The sequence below is a fragment of the Mytilus trossulus genome, chromosome 1 (assembly GCF_036588685.1).
Source record: "Mytilus trossulus isolate FHL-02 chromosome 1, PNRI_Mtr1.1.1.hap1, whole genome shotgun sequence".
In the NCBI taxonomy this organism is placed as follows: domain Eukaryota; kingdom Metazoa; phylum Mollusca; class Bivalvia; order Mytilida; family Mytilidae; genus Mytilus; species Mytilus trossulus.
In genome coordinates, this window is record NC_086373.1 from 79,291,818 (window position 1) to 79,308,705 (window position 16,888).

The 16,888-nt window shown below is 31.7% G+C and overlaps 1 protein-coding gene across 1 annotated transcript; it reads left to right on the forward strand.

Annotated features, from left to right (window-relative positions):
* The first annotated feature begins 1,673 nt into the window (after nt 1-1,673).
* LOC134686454 (betaine--homocysteine S-methyltransferase 1-like) lies at nt 1,674-13,616 on the forward strand. The gene is made up of 8 exons (XM_063546124.1): nt 1,674-1,801; nt 2,580-2,640; nt 4,460-4,650; nt 6,735-6,929; nt 8,770-8,881; nt 9,790-9,965; nt 10,891-10,972; nt 13,237-13,616. The coding sequence occupies exons 2-8, from the start codon at nt 2,628-2,630 to the stop codon at nt 13,506-13,508; spliced, it is 1,041 nt and encodes a 346-aa protein (XP_063402194.1). The 5' UTR covers nt 1,674-1,801; nt 2,580-2,627; the 3' UTR covers nt 13,509-13,616.
* Nucleotides 13,617-16,888: the final 3,272 nt, after the last annotated feature.

Here is a 16,888-nt window from a genome sequence, read left to right on the forward strand (position 1 = left end):
CTGGTGAACTAGATAACAAAGGTATATCAAAGACATATATTTTCTTTATTAAATGCATTTTAATCCGGTCTTTGAATTTTAAAAGTTATCAAGTGCCATACACGCTCATACACTGATTAGAAATCGTTTAACAATTATAAAGAAACGATAGAGACTCGTATTTTGTTTGTTCTTGTTGAATATTTATGCTCGTTTTGGAGACAAAGTTTTCCCGTCAAGTGACTCGTATTCATATAGGAATTATTTGAACCCACAAATTGTAGATTTATAGCCGCATTTGATTTTTTAAATTTTTGTTAAAAAAAAACAGTATTGAAACGACACATCCTCTCCTTATAATAAAGATGTTGCAATGAAATATACGCACATGAACTATCTCGTACTCAATCAAATGTTTGAACGTGATCAATGTCCATTCAAAAGCCTGTGACAGTTGGGACGACTTTTATTTGTGTATTTTTGTTTTATTCTTCGCCCCTTATTCAATAAGTTCGAAATCAGCGTGTTTGCATTTACAAGCAATTCATTAGTATTTTTTTATTAAAAGTGTACGTTTGAATTCGATTTCAAAATATAGTCCCCAGTGTGCACACTTTTGTATAGTTTTTTTTTCGATCAATTTCAAAATTAATGTATTTATATATTATGTATGTAATATTAGTAAGGGGATAGATTTACATGTTCAAAATATTTACCATTAGGTGAGAATTTTTTTAGGTAAAGTATTGATGTGGTCTAGTTAAAAAAAAAAGTCAAATATTATTGTGTTCGAAGCAGTTAGACTGCATTATAGGTCTCCATAACATAGAATTGACAATACTTTAGTAAGAGCTGGTGATTTTTTCAATAATTATAATATAATTTGTCAAAAAAGTACTACACTATAATTGAAAATTTACAAGAAATGCCTAGGGAGTGTTTAGATTATTCATCAACGATTTTTTCGAAGAAAGATTGTATCACTCACTACTGAGCTGACGAACCATCTGGTACTGACACACCGCCAGCAGTGGCATGTACCCAGTGTTAGTAAGTAACATTTTATGTACTGTCGTGCGTCCGAAACGCTTATTAGATTGACATTCACTATGAATAATAGTATGAAACTGATATTGAATAGAGAATGCTAGCTATACAAATACCTATATTAGTTTTTTTTACGTTTGACTTTGTCATTATGAAAAGTTTATAACCTGATGAAATAATTTGTCTCAATTAATTTTCAATACAATGAAAACCTCGGATCTGAATGCAAATGTATTATATAAATATAATGCTCAGAGAAAAAAAAGCGAATAGAGTTACTGCTCTTTTTGCAACTGTCTTAAGTTTATAATTTGTCGTAAGTGTACTTGTGTAAACCTTTCATGTATATATTACAAATACACCATGGATTCAATAAAGGCCTCACATTATGTTACACTCAAAAACGTCTTTGACGGTGTACAAATAAAACAACATTATACGTTTAGTACCAAAATTACTCGAGATGTTGGCAGCAATATTGAACTGGGTTTCCAGTTATTTCGAATCTACCTTACTGCCATGTTCTATGCTGAAGAGAAATATTTATACTCACTCAATGAATATTTATATTCGATCGCATATATGTGCAACTAAATTTAAATTTCATTAGTTTCAATTCTTAAAAAGCGTGTCAATGCATTAGTGTAATATTACGACTTTTATCGTCTTTTACCATGGTTGACCTATCTATTTGCACTGATAAGTTAAGCGAAAGTAGTCACGTTTTTTTTGTCTTGTGTTCATGTCGTAAACAAGATCGCAAAGGCCAGTAAAAGTAAGTTCATTTATATAGAAAAAAATAATAAAAAGTTTTGAAAAGCTATAATATGTAAATTATTTATCACAGTTCAACAAAAACAAAGTCCATGAAGGTAGTGCAGTAAATACTACGTGATTTTACACCACATTTTAACATGTCTCAAAGGTTTCATTCCGGTCATTTACTCTGTAAAAGGAAACTTGTAGACTTTGTCCTCATTTTGAATATGCATATACATTTATGTGCCACTTAACGCTAAGCAAAAGACGATCAATAATCACTTAAAAAATAAAAACTCTTTAAGGTCTCTGAATATATATGCTACATAGAAAAAAAATAAAAACATTCTAATATAGCATAATCGATAACAAGCATATATCCGTAGTAGGTCATTTATTATCAATACATTTGAAAGCGCATTTTCAGGGTACAATTTACATCTACATTTACCAGATAAATCCTGAATTTATTCGGGATTATAGTCAAATATTTTTAGTTCAGCAAGCACATGCCCCAACAACAACAACAAAATGCCACTAGAATTAAGGCGATGAATCAAAACATGTCCACAACTGACATGACTGATGCACAGTACTTAGAAAGACAAAAGCCATGTGAAACTATTGATGCCATAAAATCAGTGCAATAGAAACATAACTTACAAAACGCACAACCTCATTGCTTTAATTGCTGTTCTTCGTCTCCAAAACACAACGAGGCCTTCTACGCGAAACAAAACTGTTCTATTTTCTCCCAGTATATGTATATAATAACTCGTTCGTGTTTTAAACAGATAGAGAAGGACCAAAAATAAGTAGAATCAGCATACTTTCAAAGGAAAATGCCGAAAAAGGGTAAGATATTTCCTTTTCGTAGAAAAAAAGTTGTCTGTACTGTACCAAAAGAAACTATATGCATGCAATAACTGGAATGATATTATGATACATTATATTTGTACCTGGAAATGATTTTGGTATTTTATTACCTTACGTAGCACTTAATTTATGATTATTTTAACTTTCTAATAATCTGGTGTACGTTTTGTTCATAGGCATCTTTTGGGAGTTGTCTTCTTGATACTAGTAGTATGTCGATTATGCCTGCCGAACAAAGAAAAAGAGAAACCTGACTAAAATATATGGGTTAAAAAAAAAATATTGTCGAATATCTGACAAACTGATTGCGACATTTTTGATTTAGGAAAAATTGCTAACACTAAAAGAGCAGAATTATCCATTAACCAAATTTTTCATTTTTGGAGTATGCACTTGTTACCTTGCAAACTAGACTAATCAGCTAAAATGATCAACTTTGCAAGATCTACAAACAAAACAAATTGTTTAAATCGTAAATCCCCCCCTTTCAGTATTAATACCTTTAAATTGCGTCATTATTTATCCATTTCGCGTTGTTTTATTTTACTAGTGTGTGCTAAAGAATAACAGATATACGAGGCACGTGTTTTGCGTATTGAATTTTAAACCATATGCCTTTTGTTATCTATTAATCATGTGTTTCTTTGTCTGATACGTTCTCCTATTTATTTGTATTGTCGTCCTGTAATATTATGTTGTCACTTCAATGTTATATTTAACATAGCCATTAAAGTGCAAGGTTTGGCACGCCACAAAATCAGGTTAAACCTACCATTTTTATCTTTAAAAATGTCCTGAACCAAGTCAGGAAAATGGCCATTGTTATATCATAGTTTGTTTCTGTGTGTGTATCATTTAAACGTTGTGTTTCCGTTGTGTCGTTTGTTTTCTCTTATATTTGAGTGTGAATTCACATTACTATAAGACGTGTCGAGGTACTTTTCTATCCCAAATTCATGTATTTGGTTTTGATGTTATATTTGTTTTTCTCATCGGATTTTGTTTAATGCTTAGTCCGTTTCTGTATGTGTTAAATTTTAATGTTGTGTCGTTGTTCTCCTCTTATATTCTATGCGTTTCCCTCAGTTTTAGTTTGTTACCCCAATTTAGTTTTTTTGTCCATAGACTTACGAGTTTTGAAGAGCGGTACACTACTGTTGTCTTTATACAGATATTGAACAAACCTTAAACGATTCACAGTACAGATCTACAAAAAGGACGACATGATTGAGATAAATTCATCAAGTCTTATAGTTGTTGTCCTTGAAAAGTGAATTGTATTGCCCTTGTATGACTATCTTACAAAAAAAAACAGAAACTGTAAAAATCACTATTTTATGACCAAAATTTGTTATAGGCTAAATTGATTTTTTTTCTTTCGTTGTGGTGTTTTCTTTAATATCATATTGAAAACTATTATAAGTACAAATAGATCAACATGACTGACTTGTCAATTGACTCCTTATTAAAACTGCCATCAAATGAAATATCACCCCACTTTTTACCTATTCATAACTTGAAAAGGCTAAAACAGTAACAAGCAAGAAAAGATTCAGACAAGGTAAAACATCAAAATCATAAATCGATTTATGCATAGACGAAATGACTTTCAGGGTTAATCTTTTGAAAACTTACACAATAATGGCAAAATTATATAACTTAGTCTTCAAAACCAAGTGTTCATGTTGCGTAGGGATGCTTCATGGGGCATTCAGATCAATATCTTCGTTAACCTTGTTCTTGCTTTGTTTTCAAAACAAATGTGGCATGAATATGCATTTATTCATGTTTATTTAAGGGTTAAAAGAGAGAATACAAGCTGGCGATAATATCATAGTTGCAGAAGGGTATGTTTTTGAATTCGAGAGAAGAGGATATTTACGTGCTGGATGTTTTGTTCCAGAAGTTGTGTTAGAACACCCAGAACAAGTAAAAGCTGTGCATGAAGAATACGTACATGCCGGGAGTGATGTTGTGCTGGCATTTACAGTAAATAAGTTTCAGTCAATATTCAATTTGTAATTCATGTTCATTTTTACTTTTTATTACTAGTCTTTAAACGCAGAAAAGGAGACAGGTAGAAAAAAATGCTCTACCTTGACAATAATATAATTTACTATATATGGTCGAAGATCGTCTCAACAAAATCAGAACTTTTTAGTTCACGGATGATCTCGTGTGTCGTTAAAATCCAATATATAATGACTATACTGTTGTACACATCCCAGTGAATTATGCATAAATCGTCATGCCTTCCTGATACTTTGAAAAATTTAATGACTTGAATTAAGATGACATAAGCAGGGGATAAGAAAATTTATAATTACAAATATAAAAGAAATACTGATATCAATAAGACTTCACATAAAATTGAGAATGGAAATGGGGAATCTGTCAAAGAGACAACAACCCGACCAAATAAAAAAACACAACAGCAGAAGGTCACCAACAGGTCTTCAATGAATCGAGAAATTCCCGCACCCGGAGGCGTCCTTCAGCTGGCCCTAAACAAATATATACTAGTTCAGTGATAATGAACGCCATACTAATTTCCAAATTGTACACAAGAAACTACAATTAAAATAATGCAAGACTAACAAAGGCCAGAGGCTCCTGACTTGGGACAGGCGCAAAAATGCGGCGGGGTTTAACATGTTTGTGAAATCTCAACCCTCCCCCTATATATACCTCTAACCAATGTAGAAAAGTAAACGCATAACAATACGCACATTAAAATTCAGTTCAAGAGAAGTACAAGTCTGATGTCAGAAGATGTAACCAAAGAAAATAAACAAAATGACAATAATACATAAATAACAACAGACTACTAGCAGTTTACTGACATTCCAGCTTCAGACTTCAATTAAACTGACTGAAAGATTATGATTTCATCATATGAACATCAGGCACAATCCTTTCCGTTAGGGGTTTAGTATCATACCATCATAACATATATGAGAAGAACATAAACCGTGTCATGCCAACAACTGTTTTTAGAATAAATGTGTTTAGTTTCGACGCAAAGACCTTATCAGTGACTCAATATTAACGCCAAAATATGCAATCTTTAATGACTTGACAACAGTATCGTTATTATATCCCTTCTTAATAAGTCTATCCAAAGGTTTTGTAGGTTTCTGAGGTGAATACTGACACCTTTGTGCTTTATAAAGAATATTTCCATAAAAAATTGGATGTGAAATACCTGAACGTATAAGAAGTCTTCATGTTGAGCTATATTTACGAATGATGTCTCTATACCGATGATAAAATTTAGTAAATGTTTTGACTAGTTGCATACATTTACAGTCAGATGCAATACTGGATAAAATTCCTTCATTCATTTCCTTTTATGTCGTAAATCTGTTAATAATTGATGTGTGTAAAACGTTTTTATCTTTAATTTTAGATGAAATAGTTTTGGAATAGTCATGTTTTAGATTCCCGCAAATAAAACAATAGCACATGAATTTTTTTTACGTGATTTTCATGTGAAATCCACATGAGTTTCACATTAGATTCACATGAAACTCACAAAATCTGATTTCACGTGAGTTTCAGGTATAAGCTCGTTTGAGGTGAAATTTACATGAATTTAAATTCACGTGAAATTGATGTGAGTGGAATTTGCCTGTGTAGAATTAATATAGCCTTAGAATAAGCCATATTTTCCTCGAAAAGATTATCTGTGATTTAGAAATTTGAACTGCTCTCGTCCAGCAATAAGTCATCTCATATTTTAAGGTATCTGTTTGTCTGTAAAAGGTATATACGTTGATATGTATAGTCAGATCATCACTAAATGCGACATCCCTAATTGTAATACAAACCCTTTAAATAATATTAGGGTCTCTTTATGACATATCATAACGATATTAATTGTTGTTCGTATACAAAAGGGTCCAATGTTCCATCATATCCCTTATTCCAGCAAAATTCCGGTTAATCAGAGTCAAAACGACATGGAATTAAACAGCTGTTAACCGTAAGATGTTATAGAACTAAATCATTTAAATTAATAAAGGAATGCATTTGTTTAATGATCTCTCCTTTTTTTTAAAATCATTTTCTAGTACTATGGTCACAGAGAAAAGCTCAAGCTAATTGGAAGAGAAGACGACCTAAAACGTTTGAATATAAAAGCACTTCGTCTAGCAAAGGAAGTAGCAGATCGTACCAACACTCTTTTGGCGGGAAATATTTGTAATTCTACTATATTCAAGAGAGATTGTCCTGATGCGGTAGAAAAAGCAAGAGCTATTTTTAAGGTTAAATATTTAAATATTAAAGTTTCTTTATGAGTTATTAAAAAAAAGAGTCGAAGATACCTGACGGACTTTCAAAAGCATAAATCGAAAATAAACTGACAACGTCATTGCTAAATAGGAACGTTTCGCTGACAGCCTTCAACAGGAAGAATTGATTTAAATATTTGATATAATAATATTAATTCTTTCTACTGACGGTTGTCAGCGAAACGATTTATTTCAAGCTTGGTAAAGTAGTGACACGTTTCAGTGTCATTGCTTCTGATGTTTCTTATGGGTGTGTTTTAATTGACTGTTGTTCTTTGAAAATGAAGCATTTTTGTACTTATATTTTTGATATGGTATCAATCGATTGTCGCAAAATTGTCTTTACCGAAGGAACAATGAAAAACCCCAGATCGTACCCCTTCTGTTTCGTGAATATCCTTTTTTGTTGTTTTTGAATCGAGACTAAAATATCAATATTATACAAGAACAGCCAGATACAAATACTGCATTTTGGTTCCTGTATACTTTGGAATTGCCGGACTTTTTCAATTTCTATATCGAACAAGATAAGAGAAAAACAAATGTTGATAAGATAGGTGCTGTGTTATTTTTGAAGACAGAATATTTATACCATAGAAAGCTAATTGAAGTTACCTGTTAAGACAAGTAGCCCGTGAAATTCCATAATGTCTGCATCTGTTGACAAGTTTATCAAATAGTTGTCGAACAGGTACTGTGTCTTATTTACAGATAGGAATATGAAATTTCTACTATATTTTATTCAAATTAATAATCATCGACGCCCTTTTAAAAAAGGATAAAAGCTTTCAAAAATGTGGTCATTTTTATAAATTTCCTGTTTACAAAATTTTCAAATTTTCGAAAAACTAAGGACTTTCTTATCGCAGGCATAGATTACCTTAGCCGTATTTGGCACACCTTTTTGGAATTTTGAATCCCCAATGCTCTTCTTCTTTGTACTTGTTTGGCTTTAAGAAAATATTTTGATATGAGCGTCACTGATGAGTCTTATTTAGACGAAACGCGCGTCCGGCGTCCTAAATTATAATCCTGGGACCTTGATAACTATTAACTATTATTTAATAATTTCTTATGACGAATGATACTCTACGTTCCGTTGTAAAGCTTATCTTCTCTCACTAAATAGTTAAAAGTTTGTAGACTATATTGAACGAATGGATATCCCACATACTGTTAAGCCTGTCTCATTTCTTTACGTACATCTAAAAGTTGACCCCTGTAATGAGGTTTGTTTCAGAACAAAATTTACGACAAAACAACTTCATAACTGTACACTTTCCATTTCCAACTAATAACATTTTAAAAAGCAGCGCTTGATGGAAATCACGTTTGTATGATATTCCAGAGCTTGCATCTTTTATCATGATTTCCTGGAAATAATGTTGCTGCTAAATCATGCATCTGTTAATTCTGGGATTCTAAGGAGTAATATTGAATACAATACTTCTAAAAATGTACGGAAAATATCATTCTGTGGACCGTTTCAGAAATGATGACGAACATCCGAATTAGACTTACAAATATCACTGAATGAGTATTTACATGATCTAATAATCTTTCCTGAAAACATGAACTCTTTGTTTCAGTGGGTATCGCGGTTTTTTTTTTTTTTTTTTTTTTTTTTTCCTTTTTCCTATTTTACATAGGTGTTGTGTGTTTGTCTTATGAGTTTGAAAATCCCTTTGGTATATTCCACTTTTAAAAAAATCATGATTACTTAGTAAATGCCTAATCATTTTTGGATTGTTTCTTATCAGGACTTTGCATATGGATTTTTTTAAGTATTTCGATTTGTCTACGTATCTTATAGGAGCAAATAGAATGGGCTATATCTGAAGGAGTAGATTACATTGTGGCAGAATCTTTCAGTGAATATGGGGAAGCAGCTTTAGCACTAGAATGTATAAAGGAATATGGAAAAGGTAACTGTTTGACTACGTGATAATGATTGTCCCTTCTGACATTCTGTTATCATGAGTATTTTCATACAATCGTAAACGAACAATGGGCTAGAGGATACCGAAGTGTTTGATTAAAAACCATAAACCGTAGACAGACAAATAACCATGGAAAACACAAAAAGCAGAAAGAGGAAACAACAGTCCATAGAATACTACACACAAACAAAACGAAATCAACAAAATAAAATCAGGAAGGGAAATTAGTTTCTGATCCACATGTGACACACTCTTGTGTGCTCATTGCGAGTACGCTACAATAATGTCAAAACCACATAAAGGAGGACGGGATCTTAACAACGAAGTGTGGAACATAGTCAACTATTACATATATCCTTAACAGTCTACGAAATAAATGGCATCCTTTCAAACATCTTTGATCAGTAGCTTCCTCGACAAGAGTGACTTATATGATGCATAGTCTAAAAGATCTTTGTGTACCTTTTTTATTAAGTATCATCAACCAATAACAATTTCACACCGTCATAAGATAACGCATTGTCACAGCAAATGTCTGTGAGAAATGCACAAAATTACAAAATCTTTCACAAATTTCTTTTGAAGTTATGCTCCATTAACATTATTTCATCGCATATTAAGACAGCTAAATGTCAAAATTTTTAAAAGAATGTTGTCTATCTATTTTATTCATAAGTTCGAAGTCAATAGTTATCAAAGGTACCAGGATTATAATATAGTACGCCAGACGCGCGCTTCGTCCACATAAAACTCATCAGTGACGCTTATATCAAAATATTTATAAAGCCAAACAAGTACAAAGTTGAAGAGCATTGAGGACCCCAAATTCCAAAAGGTTGTGTCAAATACGGTCAAACCATTTTATAAAAGCGTGTTCGTTGTACATTTTATAGTTCCGGCTGTTGTTACAATGATAGCACATGCCAAAGACAAAACAGTAGACGGATTAACATTTGGTGAGACAATGAACAAGTTGTACGCTGCAGGCGCTGATATTGTAGGGCTTAACTGTGGAAGAGGACCTAGTACCATGTTGTCTTTGATTCGAGAAATTCGTAAAACATACAAGGTATTTTGAAAGCTGATGTATATCAAATCTGTGAACTATTATTTGTGATAACGATTTTAATCCACGATGCTGCATTTAAAATATGTTTAATGTGGTTAAAGTTCCGTATATTTGTCACTTGTTTGTGAGAAACATAAATAAAATGTAATATATTATCGTATATATCTAATTGTAGTAACAAAAACAACAATTATAAATTTCGTGCGTCCGAAGCTATTTTCATGAGTTGTAAAAATCGTTGGATGAAAAATTAGACGAGTTTTTACACTTTCTGAATCGACTTACTAAGAATCTGTACTGGCATTAGGTAGGTCCGTCATTTAATTTTTTCATATTTTTTTTTTGATAGATAATGTATCGACAAGTGTTCCCGTTTTCACATATTATTTCAACATTGAAACATACCTTTACGAGATTAAACATACACTGTTTGGTGATATAAGACACATTATGATTTTTTTCAAAAATATCACCTCTGACTTTTTTCAATTCCTAACATATTTGTTTTCTTTTACTTGCTCTTACCGAACCAAAATCACTGATAAATGTATTTCTCTTAGTAAATAATATGCATTTGCATTTGCTTCTTTAAACATAGTACCGTTTGTTAGCTATTATTCGTGTGATTCTCTGTCCTATATGTTCTCTTATTTATTTGTAATGTAGTCCTGTCATGTAATGTTGTCATTTTAATTTTATATTAACATTGCCATAAAAGCGGGAGGTTTGGTATGCCACAAACCAGGTTCAATCCCCCATGTTTTTTAAAATCAAAATGTCCTGTAGTTTTAGTTTGTAACCCGGATTTGTTTTTTTTTTCTCAATCAATTTATGAATTTCGAACAGCGTTATACTACTCGTACTGTTGTCTTTATTTCTTGTTATCTTTATAGTTGGGTAAAATTAATTAATTATTATACAATAGGGTCCCTTGGCGGCACTTCCTGTTCCATATAGAACCACTCCAGATGAGCCTATATTTCAGTCTATAAAAAATCCCGAAACAGGTAAATATTGAAGATGCAACAAAATACTTACATACTCATGAGACACATGTTAACGTGAATTATTTCACGAAGAAAAAAGTGTGTTCATAACACTGCATTTAGACAAAGGAAGATGTGGTGTGAGATGTATATTTCAACTATGTATATTTTCACACATTGGTCGATGACGTATAAAATGAAATCCATGTATGCTATTTTTCCCCTATGTATCTCTCCTGTAATAAACAAATTGCTCTTAACTTTCCCTTAAAATACACAAGTGTTAAAATACCCGATTTGATCGTTTTATATCAACATAATTATAACTGACCATTGACTACAAGACGATATTTCAAATTATCCTAGATTTTTGTACAAATAAATATTTGTCTCATAGTTGATTTTTATATATGGATTTCAACTGGATCATTCTTACATAATTGGTGTAACAGAAATATTGCTGAATCTTTAAGATTATCAAAATGCTTTTTCTTCTTCCCTCTGTCATAATTAACTTGGTAGACAGTTGCTGCTTACAGTAAAATTATTGAACCAGGAATTCTTCAAAACTAAAATTGCAGCTATCCCTAGGACAGAGGACATGCAGACACCATCATGATTCAATACACATTGGCTGTGTCATGACGGATAGGATGATACAGATTTTTAAGGTTTTTTTTTTATGTAATAATAAAAACGGCTACTTCACAAGTTTAATCGTGTAATCACGATAGGACAGGTTTGTGGTTTTTTTCCAAATATATGATGCATAGGATTTGCCTGTTGCCAATATACTGGAATCTGATTTAATATTCTAAAACATTCTATTTTGTTTCGATTTAAAATTTGAATAAACGTTTGACGAGTATAAATTGTTGTTGATAGCTTCTATTTTAACATTTCTATCTATTACGTCTGTTTGTTTTCTTCATACATCATTGGCAATATAAGTTTATGCGACTGTCATACAGTTGGCAGGTTAAGCTAGCTACAAAACCAGGTTTAATCAACCATGTTCTACTCAAAAATGCCTGTAGCAAGTCAGCAATGTGACAGTTGTTATCCGTTCGTTTGATGTGTTTGAGCTTTAAATTTGATGTTGCCATTTCATAAGAGACTTTCGGTTAATTTTACTCGGAGTTCGGAAATTTTGTGATTTTACTTTTTTTTATATATTCCTGTCAGATTTCGAATAAAACACAATGCATTTGACTGTTAAGGGAGACAACCATTTTTTAAACAAGATGCAGTATAAGTTTGTGCCGATTATGACTATTTTCACCTTAAACATAAATAAACAGGAAATATGTTACGTCGGAAAGAAATCGATCTTATGCAAATAAATATCAAAACATCTGTTAACTAATTTTTGGGTTGACTGAAATTTCTATGCAAAGTCTGTACTGTTTGAAAATCGATGCAATATACAAATACAAATTAGACCAACATCCATCTTTAATTTTGTATTTTAATGTCACATAATCAATCAAAGTATTAGCAATGTACATGTATACGTGAACTTGCATAAGTTTGATTTCTATCCGACGCATCTCAAATTGTATTAGTTAATCTCGATTTCCCTAATTTTTAATAGGCCTGGGTTTTTTTATTCAATAAGTAAGATGTCCCTATATACCACTAGTATTGGCGATGGTAAAACTTTCGCACGTAGAATTGCTAAAAAAACTTGTGATCTTGTCATATTTGTTTCAAATTGGGTACATTGATACTATAGTTATCTAACTAAGCGGAAGATTTTGTGACTTCTCTGCATTCTGCACTCCTGTATAATTACTAACAAGTTGACGGGAGATCACATATTGTTCCATTATTTAATATAAGTCTGTTGAAAACCATTCGCCAAACGTAACAAATGCAAAGTCAATCAACCCTCCAGATCTTGATGATGTTGTTTTTCTATCTTACAAGATCCGTCTTATCTGCAAGAAGAACTGACATCAGAATATATTTTTGTCAAGAAGTTGTCAACATTTATAGAGGTATTACCATAAAGGAGCATTTTATATACATGTAAGTGCATAAAAAGACCATACACATTAACCGCAACTGAAACAAAACTTACATTTAGTATATACAATTTGTATTCAAACTACAACTTTTTAACAATCTTATTTTTATATAAATGTACGTTACGCAACTTTAAAACAATGTGGTCGACTTTGTTTTAAGGATGAGGTATCTACAAGTGTCTGAATATTTCAGTTATTTACACTACAGAGTGGTGTACAATTGTGTTGAATAAATTTACAAAAACTTTTTTCTAGGAAGACAAGCCTTTCCCGAAGATTTAACAGCATTTCACTGCAGTAGGACCCAAATTAGGAAATTTGCAGAGGAGGCGAAGGCACTGGGAATTCAGTATGTTGGTCTTTGTTGCGGAAATGCATCCCATTTCATGAGAATAGTTGCAGAGGTTTATGGTCGGACACCACCTGCAAGCAAATATTCACCAGATATGTCGCAGCATTTCATATGGGGCGATAAAAACTTCGATAGCTACCACGTGGAACACAGAAATACGTTAGCCCCTAAATAACAAGGCTCAATACATGTTGACACTAGTCTTTTGTCAACAAATATTTAAATGTAAACAGCTACTGTATTGAAAATTACAGTCTTTGATTAAAACAGAGGCCAAGAATTGTTTTTGAATTTCAAAATTTTACATAAAATAATAGTTAAAAAGTGTGAGCATTTTATGGAGTATCAAATTATAAGCCTGGTACATTTGATAACTATTTGGTTCAGACACCTTTTTCTCCAGCATAACAACCTACATGTATTTTACCTGCTGCCCAATACTTTGAAGTTTCTAACAGTTTTAATGACCATTTTTCTTCAAATACATTCCTCTAGCACTTCTCAAGAGAATGCCTTCTTACTTGGTAAGCAGCTCATCAATGGTCAAGGAAAATTCCCGCCAAATCTAAAAAAATCAACTCTTTTTCAAGTTGAAATCTTATTGTCATTTCTCGATGCAGGTCGACAAACTTCAGAACCTACTATTCAATTTTATTGTTGATTGTTTTTCTCGTCCCGAATATGCATAAATTATTTTATAAACTGAATGTGAACCAAGTAATAAACATAAATAAAATAAGCGGTACCATTTTATTCTGTCCAAGTGCTAATTTGGAAAAAATCAGAGCTTTGCATAAAGGAGATACATTCCTTGATTTACACAATTTCAAAAATGTGTAACAGAAAACTTTAATAACACAAAATCGTATCTTCATGCAAGTATCAAAGTACTTAGATGGTGATACTCTCAAGGGCAATCGAGGTCTCTCTTCAGTGATGGTCGAGGCCAAATATTTGAAAATCCAAAGTAAGCTTTAAACCACAAAAAGACAAAAATGTATAGCCAAAGCAGGGCAAGTAATCAGAGCTGACTATAAATCACATGATCCTAATTTTGCATTGGCTTGTTTATTTTAATTAGAACTCAGGAAACGAAACACTTTTAGATTCATATCTGAACCCACTTTAATAACATTTAAATTATTTGATTATTGCAACTACAAGAAACTCGTTCTCAAAAGTTCTGACACAGATTGTGAATCAAGCAATATAGAGAGTTGAAGAAATTTGAGACTTATATAAGGCACGTTCACTCCCTTGTAGGTATGTTTTCTTTGTCATTTACTATTTTTGATTCTGTGAACAACATAAAAAGGTGCATCAAAGAAACAACATTCTTTTCAAAATATCATGTAATAAATGATATCCGGTGTTTATTTTTTGTATTTTTTAGAGTTATTAAGCGACATGATACACTTATTCGATGACTAAAGAAATAAATATGGATTAGATTTTTTTATACTTATGCTAAAGTTTCCCGTCAAGTGACAGGTATACATAATGGAACTCATTGAGTTCCATTTATCATTGATTTATATCCACACTTGATGTTAATACCTGCAGTTAATAAGACGACACACTCACTCTTAATAATCCAGATGTTTCAAAACATACCAATGAAATTTATCAGACCTAACTTCCTCGTACAAAATCCCATGTTTGAACGTGATCATTTTCATTTTACTGATGTACTAATAGTAGTCTTCATACCAAGTCAGTGTCAATCGGGATGACTTTTCCTCTTTTTTTTTCTTGGTAGTTTTGTTCTCTCCTTTTCAACTGGTTCGAAATGCGAGTGTTTTCGTAAACAAAAAACTTCCTAAATATTTATTTTTGAAAAAGAGTATAATTTTGCTTTTTTCGATTTTAAAAAACTATTAAAAAGGTGTCCAGTAATGAAGAAGCGAAATATGTGTACACTAATATAAAGTTTTACAAGCATATATTTCGATTTAAATAATTAAAGCGAAATGAGCTGGCGAAAAGAATATCGGTTTGGCAAAACATTATGCAAATTTTAGAATATTGACCCATGGGAAAATCCTGGATTTATCTCCATTTAACAAAAAAGTGTTTAAAATAAGTGATTTAGAATTAAAGTATCGTTCAACTTGAAAGAATTTATTTTATAAAAGAAGGTGTTTTTTATACAGTTTTATGGTAATATTATGTAAGAAATGGGAAAAGATATCCATGGGGTAAATAAAACCATTAGTACAAAACAAGACAAAAAAGAGGTCCATTATACTAAAATCTAAAATAAATAAATAAAGCTACACGAACTCCACTCAAACACTGTGATGAAATCTGTATCTCAGTTAGAATGAGCAGGTTTTTTTACTAGGGGCACCCATCGTGTTACATAGCAGATTCAAATGGTGATGTAAAGCAAATTCAGTATCTGTGACTCAGATATGACATACAATGTACCGTTCATTCAAACTAGATGTCATCCGCAAATCTTTCGAAGTGGTGACTTTAACTTGGTCATTTTAACCCTTTATTCAATATCATACTTTCCTTATTCGCAGGAAGGAGGTAAACAAGTGGAAAGAGTAAAAACTTAAAGATTTAGATCTTTTATTTTCGTTATAGACTTATTGATGATGATTTTGTTGTTGTCAAATCATTACGTTAGGTATATTGGTGGATTTATGTCAATTCTCTTACAATGTCGTTGTCCTGCACTGCTTGTGACGATAATGTTCATGAAATCGAATACTCTTTTTATAAAACATCTTACGATTAAAATTGACTTTAAGTAATTTAAAACTGAAATACTTATGAAGTACGTATATTATTTTTTATAATGAGATTAGTTTAAGTACAGCTTCCGATTTGAAGTGTAGGAAGGCAATATTCTATATCAGAAGGCAATGTACTTTGGGGTCAGCTTTTCAAATTTGTTTTTATTGTTTTATATGTATTTGTGTTTTATTGTTAGTACACAGAGCTCTGTTTAAGTAGTCTATAAGACTTGTTTAGTGCTAAATATACGTAAAGACACGTGTATTGTTCTATATTGTTTAAAGCAGTATATTGACCTCTAGATGTTGTTTCCAACTTTTTGTTGAATTGTATTCTTGTTTGGTTTGCTTTTATTTAAAAAGCATACTGTTAATTGTTAATGCGAAATTGTTTAAATGCAAGCGGTCACCAATCTTTCAGTTAAACGCTACTAGAAATGTTGCCTTCATTTGGATCCAGGATTTTAAAGGGGACAGTAAAACAATGGAAATCATATGAGATACTGAAATTCAAAAACGCTTTTAAAAAATCGTGTGAATCATAGAAAACATTAAATCAAATTTTTATTTCATTTATTTTTTTCCAATTCTGGATCCTCAACTGCCATCTGCAAAAGGTAATAATGTTCCTGTGTATATTATGTTTAATATAAACACAATTCACCTGTCAGCTATAATACATAATAGCCAACTAAGCAAAGGCATACACAAAAATAGTACTTGCAAATGCAAAATCTAAGCAGGCCTATATTTGATTGGTGGTAACGTCTTTAAAAAAAGTTAATTTTCATTTTTTTTTATCAGTGAA